General features: G+C 49.9%; 2 protein-coding genes across 2 annotated transcripts in view; both read left to right on the plus strand.

Annotated features, from left to right (window-relative positions):
* Positions 1 to 10,000, plus strand: part of LOC112243111 (ubiquitin-like modifier-activating enzyme 6) — a 56,489-nt gene that overhangs the window by 18,721 nt on the left and 27,768 nt on the right. The window contains 7 exon segments of the mRNA XM_042315727.1: positions 1,135 to 1,257; positions 1,323 to 1,446; positions 2,838 to 2,941; positions 7,409 to 7,471; positions 7,579 to 7,655; positions 9,300 to 9,366; positions 9,968 to 10,000. The exon segment at positions 9,968 to 10,000 is cut by the window's right edge and continues 111 nt beyond it. Of these exon segments, the coding sequence (XP_042171661.1) occupies positions 1,135 to 1,257; positions 1,323 to 1,446; positions 2,838 to 2,941; positions 7,409 to 7,471; positions 7,579 to 7,655; positions 9,300 to 9,366; positions 9,968 to 10,000 (591 nt within the window).
* Positions 1,456 to 2,916, plus strand: LOC121845025. Its single transcript, XM_042315728.1, has 3 exons — positions 1,456 to 1,933; positions 2,246 to 2,450; positions 2,493 to 2,916. The coding sequence occupies exons 1-3, from the start codon at positions 1,488 to 1,490 to the stop codon at positions 2,568 to 2,570; spliced, it is 729 nt and encodes a 242-aa protein (XP_042171662.1). The 5' UTR covers positions 1,456 to 1,487; the 3' UTR covers positions 2,571 to 2,916.

The raw sequence follows: 10,000 nt of genomic DNA on the forward strand, positions 1-10,000 counted from the left end.
CCTCCTATCAGGGTGAGACCTACACTAGAGACCCTCCTATCAGGGTGAGACCTCTACATATAGAGACCCTCCTATCAGGGTGAGACCTCTAGAGACCCTCCTATCAGGGTGAGACCTCTACATATAGAGACCCTCCTATCAGGGTGAGACTCTCTAGAGACCCTCCTATCAGGGTGAGACCTCTACATATAGAGACCCTCCTATCAGGGTAGAGACCCTCCTATCAGGGTGAGATAGAGACCCTCCTATCAGGGTGAGACTCTACATATAGAGACCCTCCTATCAGGGTGAGACTCTACATATAGAGACCCTCCTATCAGGGGAGACCTCTAGAGACCCTCCTATCAGGGTGAGACCTCTAGAGACCCTCCTATCAGGGTGAGACCTCTAGAGACCCTCCTATCAGGGTGAGACCTCTAGAGACCCTCCTATCAGGGTGAGACCTCTAGAGACCCTCCTATCAGGGTGAGACCTCTACATATAGAGACCCTCCTATCAGGGGGAGACCTCTAGAGACCCTCCTATCAGGGTGAGACCTCTACATATAGAGACCCTCCTATCAGGGTGAGACCATGGTGCACTATATAGGGAATAGAGCCCTGGTCTGGTGCACTATATTGGGAATAGAGCCCTGGTCTGGTGCACTATATAGGGAATAGAGCCCTGGTCTGGTGCACTATATTGGGAATAGAGCCCTGGTCTGGTGCACTATATAGGGAATAGAGCCCTGGTCTGGTGCACTATATAGGGAATAGGGCCCTGGTCTGGTGCACTATATAGGGAATAGGGCCCTGGTCAATGGTGCACTATATAGGGAATAGGGCCCTGGTCTGGTGCACTATATAGGGAATAGGGCCCTGGTCTGGTGCACTATATAGGGAATAGGGCCCTGGTCTGGTGCACTATATAGGGAATAGAGTGCAATTTGGGCAGTGCCCTAAGAGTCTGCGTCCCAATCATGTCCTTCCTCCTGAAGTGATTGGATTGGTGGAGGGAGTTTCCGTTTACCGGTCGTGATCAGATCCATGGAAGTTGAAGTGCACACGTGAGGAGACAGGAGAGATGATTTGGTCCGCGGCCTCGTCCCCCCCCCCTCCCAGGAACTAAAAGCATGTTGTCTCTGTTCCCTTGCAGTTCATTGGATGTGACGCGTATGGGATCTGTGTGAGAGTGTTCTGTGACTTCGGGGACCAGTTTGAGGTGTCGGACCCCACGGGAGAGGAAGCCAAGGAGATGTTTATCCAGAACATCACACAGGTACACACACACACACACACACACACACACACCCTCCTCTCTGACCTCTAACCTCTGATCTGTAGGGTAACCCAGGGGTGGTAACCTGTATGGACAGCAGGACCCACGGCCTCCAGACTGGACAGAGTGTTCTCTTCAGAGAGGTCAACGGCATGGTCACACTCAACGGCACCGCGCGACAGGTCACAGGTACTGATACGACAGGCCTATGACAAGTCACAGCTACTGATATGACAGGCTTATGCAGGTCACAGGTCCTGATACGACAGGCTTATGACAGGTCACAGGTCCTGATACGACAGTCCTATGACAGGTCACAGGTCCTGATACGACAGTCCTATGACAGGTCACAGGTCCTGATACGACAGGCTTATGACAGGTCACAGGTACTGATACGACAGGCTTATGACAGGTCACAGGTACTGATAGGACAGTCCTATGACAGGTCACAGGTACTGATAGGACAGTCCTATGACAGGTCACAGGTCCTGATACGACAGTCCTATGACAGGTCACAGGTCCTGATAGGACAGTCCTATGACAGGTCACAGGTACTGATAGGACAGTCTTATGACAGGTCACAGGTCCTGATAGGACAGTCTTATGACAGGTCACAGGTACTGATACGACAGGCTTATGACAGGTCACAGGTACTGATACGACAGTCCTATGACAGGTCACAGGTCCTGATATGACAGTCTTATGACAGGTCACAGGTCCTGATACGACAGTCCTATGACAGGTCACAGGTCCTGATACGACAGTCCTATGACAGGTCACAGGTCCTGATACGACAGTCCTATGACAGGTCACAGGTCCTGATATGACAGTCCTATGACAGGTCACAGGTCCTGATGGGACAGTCCTATGACAGGTCACAGGTACTGATACGACAGTCCTATGACAGGTCACAGGACACTGATACGACAGTCCTATGACAGGTCACAGGTACTGATAGGACAGTCCTATGAGGTCAGGTCTATGACAGGTCACAGGTACTGATACGACAGTCCTATGACAGGTCACAGGTACTGATACGACAGTCCTATGACAGGTCACAGGTACTGATACGACAGTCCTATGACAGGTCACAGGTCCTGATACGACAGTCCTATGACAGGTCACAGGTCCTGATACGACAGTCTTATGACAGGTCACAGGTCCTGATACGACAGTCCTATGACAGGTCACAGGTCCTATATGACAGGTCACAGGTCCTATGACAGGTCACACAGGTCCTGATACGACAGTCCTATGACAGGTCACAGGTCCTGATACGACAGTCCTATGACAGGTCACAGGTCCTGATATGACAGTCCTATGACAGGTCACAGGTACTGATGGGACAGTCCTATGACAGGTCACAGGTACTGATACGACAGTCCTATGACAGGTCACAGGTACTGATACGACAGTCCTATGACAGGTCACAGGTACTGATACGACAGTCCTATGACAGGTCACAGGTACTGATACGACAGTCCTATGACAGGTCACAGGTACTGATACGACAGTCCTATGACAGGTCACGGGTAGGAGGAGGTTGTATCACTGTTGATAATAATGTGTGTCTGTGTCAGTCCTCTCTCCCTACAGTTTCGCCGTAGGGGACACGTCGTGTCTGCAGCCCTATGCACACGGAGGCTACTTCCTGCTGGTCAAAACCCCCAGAACGTACAGCTTCGTAAGTAACACAACCACAACACGACCGCAGTACGACATTCATAAACGACATAACACCGTGTCTAAATGGTTTACACTGAAAGGAACATTCCATCTTTCGGGATATTTGTTTTTATTTGTTTTATTTTGTTGATACGGTCTCAAAATGTCAGTAAGCAAATTGTCCAGATCTAGTTTCCAGAAAGCGTCATACGGTGTCATACTGTGTCATACTGCATGCGTCGTACTGCCTCATACTGCCCCATACTGCCTCATACTGCCTCATACTGTATCATACTGCCGTCATACTGCCTCATACTGCCGTCATACTGCCTCATACTGCCATACTGCCTCATACTGGTGTCATACTGCCTCATACTGTGTCATACTGCCTCATACGTTGTCTTACTGCCACATACTGTGTCATACTGCCTCATCCTGCGTCATACTGCCTCATACTGCGTCATACTGCCTCATACGGTGTCATACTGTGTCATACTGCATCGTCATACTGCCTCATACTGTTGCATACTGCCTCATACTGGGTCATACTGCCGCCATACTGCCTCATACTGCCATCATACTGCCTCATACTGTGTCATACTGCCTCATACGGTGTCATACTGCCTCATACGGTGTCATACTGCCATCATACTGCCTCATACTGTGGCATACTGCCATCATACTGCCTCATACGGTGTCATACTGTGTCATACTGCATGCGTCATACTGCCTCATACTGTGTCATACTGCGTCATACTGCCTCATACGGTGTCATACTGTGTCATACTGCATGCGTCATACTGCCTCATACTGTGGCATGCTGCCTCATACTGGGTCCTACTGCGTCATACTGCCTCATGCGGTGTCATACTGTGTCATACTGCATGCGTCATACTGCCTCATACTTGGTTATACTGCCTCATACTGGGCCATACTGCCGCCATACTGCCGTCATACTGCCGTCATACTGCCGTCATACTGCCTCATGCTGCCGTCATACTGCCTCATACGGTGTCATACTGCCTCATACGGTGTCATACTGCCTCATGCGGTGTCATACTGCCTCATACTGCCATCATACTGCCTCATACTGCGTCATACTGCCTCATACGGTGTCATACTGTGTCATACTGCATGCGTCATACTGCATGCGTCATACTGCCTCATACTGTGGCATACTGCCTCATACTGCCTCATACGGTGTCATACTGCATGCGTCATACTGCCTCATACTGTGGCATGCTGCCTTATACTGCCTCATACTGTGTCATACTGCATGCGTCGTACTGCCTCATACTGCCCCATACGGTGTCATACTGCCTCATACTGCCATCATACTGCCTCATACTGCGTCATACTGCCTCATACGGTGTCATACTGTGTCACACTGCATGTGTCATACTGCCTCATACTGTGGCATGCTGCCTCATACGGTGTCATACTGTGTCATACTGCATGCGTCATACTGCCTCATACTGTGGCATGCTGCCTCATACGGCCTCATACTGTGTCATACTGCCTCATACTGGGGCATACTGCGTCATACTGCATGCGTTGTACTGCCTCATACTGTCATACTGCATGCGTCGTACTGCCTCATACTGCCTCATACTGCATGCGTTGAAATGCCTCATACTACATGCGTCGTACTGCCGTCATACTGCCTCATACTGTGTCATGCTGCATCATACTGCCTCATACTGTGTCATACGGCCTCATACTGTGTCATACTGCATATGTCGTACTGCCTCATACTATCTCATACTGTCTCATACTGCCTCATACTGTGTCATACTGCATATGTCGTACTGTCTCATACTGCCTCATACTATCTCATACTGTGTCGTACTGCCTCATACTGTGTCGTACTGCCTCATACTGTGTCGTACTGCCTCATACTGTGTCGTACTGCCTCATACTGTGTCGTACTGCCTCATACTGCCTCATACTATCTCATACTGTGTCGTACTGCCTCATACTGCGATACTTTCTGTATTTATAAAGTTCTATATGTTGACCAAGTTGCTTGCTGATTGTTTTGGGGAGGAATGAAACACACACCAAAAGACTGCCTCATACGGTGTCATACTGTCTCATACTGTGGCATACTGCCGTCATACTGCCGTCATACTGTCTCATACGGTGTCATACTGCCTCATACTGAAACACACACCAAAAGACTGCCTCATACGGTGTCATACTGTCTCATACGGTGTCATACTGTCTCATACTGAAACACACACCAAAAGACTGCCTCATACGGTGTCATACTGTCTCATACTGAAACACACACCAAAAGACTGCCTCATACGGTGTCATACTGCCTCATACTGAAACACACACCAAAAGACTGCCTCATACGGTGTCATACTGCCTCATACTGAAACACACACCAAAAGACTGCCTCATACGGTGTCATACTGTCTCATAATGAAACACACACCAAAAGACTGCCTCATACGGTGTCATACTGTCTCATACTGAAACACACACCAAAAGACTGCCTCATATGGTGTCATACTGTCTCATACTGAAACACAGACACCAAAAGACTGCCTCATATGGTGTCATACTGTCTCATACTGAAACACACACCAAAAGACTGCCTCATACGGTGTCATACTGTCTCATACTGGTGGCACCAAAAGACTGCCTCATACTGGGTGTAGCATACTGCCTCATACTTCCTCATACTGCCTCATACTGAAACACACACCAAAAGACTGCCTCATACGGTGTCATACTGCCTCATACTGAAACACACACCAAAAGACTGCCTCATACGGTGTCATACTGTCTCATAATGAAACACACACCAAAAGACTGCCTCATACGGTGTCATACTGTCTCATACTGAAACACACACCAAAAGACTGCCTCATACGGTGTCATACTGTCTCATACTGAAACACACACCAAAAGACTGCCTCATACGGTGTCATACTGTCTCATACTGAAACACACACCAAAAGACTGCCTCATACGGTGTCATACTGTCTCATACTGAAACACACACCAAAAGACTGCTTCATACGGTGTCATACTGTCTCATACTGTGGCATACTGCCGTCATACTGCCGTCATACTGCCTCATACGGTGTCATACTGTCTCATACTGAAACACACACCAAAAGACTGCCTCATACGGTGTCATACTGTCTCATACGGTGTCATACTGCCTCATACGGTGTCATACTGTCTCATACTGAAACACACACCAAAAGACTGCCTCATACGGTGTCATACTGTCTCATACTGGTTGGTCAAAAGACTGCCTCATACGGTGTCATACTGTCTCATACTGAAACACACACCAAAAGACTGCCTCATACGGTGTCATACTGCCTCATACGGTTTAAACATACACCAAAATACTGCCTCATACGGTGTCATACTGTCTCATACTGAAACACACACCAAAAGACTGCCTCATACGGTGTCATACTGTCTCTCATCCCAAAAAGACTGCCTCATATGGTGTCATACTGTCTCATAATGAAACACACACCAAAAGACTGCCTCATACGGTGTCATACTGTCTCATACTGAAACACTACTTCCAAAAAGACTGCCTCATGGTGTCATACTGTCTCATACTGAAACACACACCAAAAGACTGCCTCATACGGTGTCATACTGTCTCATACTGAAACACACACCAAAAGACTGCCTCATACGGTGTCATACTGTCTCATACTGAAACACACACCCAAAAAGACTGCCTCATACGGTGTCATACTGTCTCATACTGTGGCACCAAAAGACTGGTCATGGTGTCATACTGCCTCATACGGTAGCTGGTCATACTGTCTCATACTGAAACACACACCAAAAGACTGCCTCATACGGTGTCATACTGCCTCATACTGTGGCATACTGTCCCAGCCCATACTGCCTCATACGGTGTCATACTGTCTCATACTGAAACACACACCAAAAGACTGCCTCATACGGTGTCATACTGTCTCATACTGAAACACACACCAAAAGACTGCCTCATACGGTGTCATACTGTCTCATACTGAAACACACACCAAAAGACTGCTTCTGGGTGTCATACTGCTACTCATACTATAGTGGTTGGTCATACTGCCGCCCCATACTGCCTCATACGGTGTCATACTGTCTCATACTGAAACACACACCAAAAGACTGCCTCATACGGTGTCATACTGTCTCATACGGTGTCATACTGCCTCATACGGTGTCATACTGTCTCATACTGAAACACACACCAAAAGACTGCCTCATACGGTGTCATACTGTCTCATACTGTGGCATACTGCCGTCATACTGCCTCATACGGTGTCATACTGCCTCATACGGTGTCATACTGCCTCATACTGTGGCACCAAAAGACAGTTTGCAGTGGACTTTTCCTTAAACTTCTCTGTCCGTGTCTCTCTGTCTGTATGTCTCTGTCTGTATGTCTCTGTCCGTGTCTCTGTCCGTGTCTCTGTCCGTGTCTCTGTCCGTGTCTCTTCAGGAGACGATGGAGCAGCAGCTGTCTGAGCCTCAGGTCCTGACTCCCGACTTCAGCAAACCAGAGGTGAGAGGTCATAGGTCAGCTCCAGTGTGCTGTGTGTTTGATCTGCTGTGTGTTGGAGCCGTCTCTGAGCAGTTTCCTGTTTTGTCCATTGTGAATGTGTCCCTCAGGCCCCGCTGCAGATCCACGCCGCCATGCTGGCTCTTGATGCCTTCCAGGAGCAACACAACAGACTGCCCAATATTGGGTAACACAACCCCTAGTCCCTACCCTCTACCCTCTAGTCCCTACCCTCTACCCTCTAGTCCCTACTCCCTAGCCCCTCCCCGTACTCCCAAGCCCCTCCCCCCGACCCCTACTCGCTAGCCCTACTTCCTCTATAGCTGGTTAGTCCCTAGCCCCAACTTCCTCTACTGGTTGGTCCCTAGCCCCTACTTCCTGTATAGCTGGTTAGTCCCTAGCCTCTACTTCCTCTATAGCTGGTTGGTCCCTAGCCACTACTTCCTGTATAGCTGGTTGGTCCCTAGCCCCTACTTCCTCAATACTGGTTGGTCCCTAGCCCCTACTTCCTCTGAAGCTGGTTGGTCCCTAACCTCTACTTCCTCTATAGCTGGTTGGTCCCTAGCCTCTACTTCCTCTATAGCTGGTTGGTCCCTAGCCCCTACTTCCTCTATACTGGTTGGTCCCTAGCCCCTACTTACTCTATAGCTGGTTGGTCCCTAGCCCCTACTTCCTCTATAGCTGGTTGGTCCCTAACCTCTACTTCCTCTATAGCTGGTTGGTCCCTAGCCTATAGCTGGTTGGTCCCTAGCCCCTACTTCCCTATAGCTGGTTGGTCCCTAACCTCTACTTCCTCTATAGCTGGTTGGCCCCTAACCTCTGCTTCCTCTACTGGTTGGTCCCTAGCCTCTACTTCCTGTATAGCTGGTTGGTCCCTAGCCTCTACTTCCTCTATAGCTGGTTGGTCCCTAGCCTCTACTTCCTCTATATAGCTGGTTGGTCCCTAGCCTCTACTTCCTCTATAGCTGGTTGGTCCCTAGCCTCTACTTCCTCTATAGCTGGTTGGTCCCTAGCCTCTACTTCCTCTATAGCTGGTTGGTCCCTAGCCTCTACTTCCTCTATAGCTGGTTGGTCCCTAGCCCCTACTTCCTCTATAGCTGGTTGGTCCCTAGCCCCCTTCCTACTTCCTCTACTTCCTCTAGCTGGTTGGTCCCTAGCCCCTACTTCCTCTATAGCTGGTTGGTCCCTAGCCCCTACTTCCTCTATAGCTGGTTGGTCCCTAGCCCCTACTTCCTCTATAGCTGGTTGGTCCCTAGCCCCTACTTCCTGTATAGCTGGTTGGTCCCTAGCCTCTACTTCCTCTATAGCTGGTTGGTCCCTAGCCCCTACTTCCTCTATAGCTGGTTGGTCCCTAGCCCCTACTTCCTCTATACTGGTTGGTCCCTAGCCCCTACTTCCTCTATAGCTGGTTGGTCCCTAGCCCCTACTTCCTCTTTAGCTGGTTGGTCCTCTATAGCTGGTTGGTCCCTAGCCCCTACTTCCTCTATAGCTGGTTGGTCCCTAGCCCCTACCTCTAGCTTCTACTTCTATAGCTGGTTGGTCCCTAGCCCCTACTTCCTCTATAGCTGGTTGGTCCCTAGCCCCTACTTCCTCTATAGCTGGTTGGTCCCTAGCCCCTACTTCTGTTTAGCTGGTTGGTAGCTGGTTGGTCCCTAGCCCTACTTCCTGTTTAGCTGGTTGGTCCCTAGCCTCTACTTCCTCTGTAGCTGGTTGGTCCCTAGCCTCTACTTCCTCTATAGCTGGTTGGTCCCTAGCCCTACTTCCTCTATAGCTGGTTGGTCCCTAGCCCCTACTTCCTGTAAAGCTGGTTGTGATTAGTTGTTTTCTCCAGGTGCTGTCAGGATGCGGAGGTTCTGGTCAAACTAACAGAGGAAGTCAACCACACCTTGACAAACAGAGTGAGCACATACACACACTGTTGTACGTATCAGCACATACACACACTGTTGTACGTATCAGCACATACACACACTGTTGTACGTATCAGCACATACACACACTGGTTGGTGACACTTCCTGTCCTCCCCCTCTCTCTATAGCCTGGTCCCTCCTCCTCCTCCTCCTCTCCTCTCTGTAGCTCCCTCCTACTTCCTCTATAGCTGGTTGGTCCCTCCCTACTCTCCTAGCTCCCTGGTCCCTAGCCCCTCTCCTCACATCTGGTTGGTCCCTAGCCCCTCTCCTCTCTGTCCCTCTCCTCTCTCCCTAGCCTCTACTTCCTCCTCTCCCTAGCCCCTACTTCCTCTCTGGTTGGTCCCTCTCCTCCTAGCTCTCCTCCCCTCTCCTCTGGTCTCTAGCCTCCTCCTCCTCTCCCTCTCCTCTCCTCTCCTCTAGCCCTCTCCCTCCTCCTCCTAGCTCTTCCCCTCCCTAGCCTCCTCCTAGCATCCCCCCCTCCTCTCCTCTAGCCTGGTCCCTCTCTCCTCTCCTCTCCTCTCCTCCCTCTCCTCTCCTCCCTCCCTCTCCCTCTCCTCTAGCTCTCTCCCTCTCCCTCTCCCTCTCCAGGCTCCAGTGAATAGTGAGTTGGTGCGTTGTCTC

This window comes from Oncorhynchus tshawytscha, unplaced genomic scaffold (genome assembly GCF_018296145.1).
Source record: "Oncorhynchus tshawytscha isolate Ot180627B unplaced genomic scaffold, Otsh_v2.0 Un_contig_6062_pilon_pilon, whole genome shotgun sequence".
NCBI lineage: Eukaryota > Metazoa > Chordata > Actinopteri > Salmoniformes > Salmonidae > Oncorhynchus > Oncorhynchus tshawytscha.

What these genes read in the sequence shown, in the direction of transcription:
- LOC121845025 (XM_042315728.1), top strand. Translation starts at nt 1,488, where the DNA reads ATGACAGGCTTATGCAGGTCACAGGTCCTGATACGACAGGCTTATGAC. An exon ending in ATACGACAGTCCTATGACAG is followed by an intron (nt 1,934 to 2,245) that starts GTCACAGGTCCT and finishes GGTCTATGACAG; the next exon opens with GTCACAGGTACTGATACGAC. An exon ending in AGTCCTATGACAGGTCACAG is followed by an intron (nt 2,451 to 2,492) that starts GTCCTATATGAC and finishes CAGGTCACACAG; the next exon opens with GTCCTGATACGACAGTCCTA.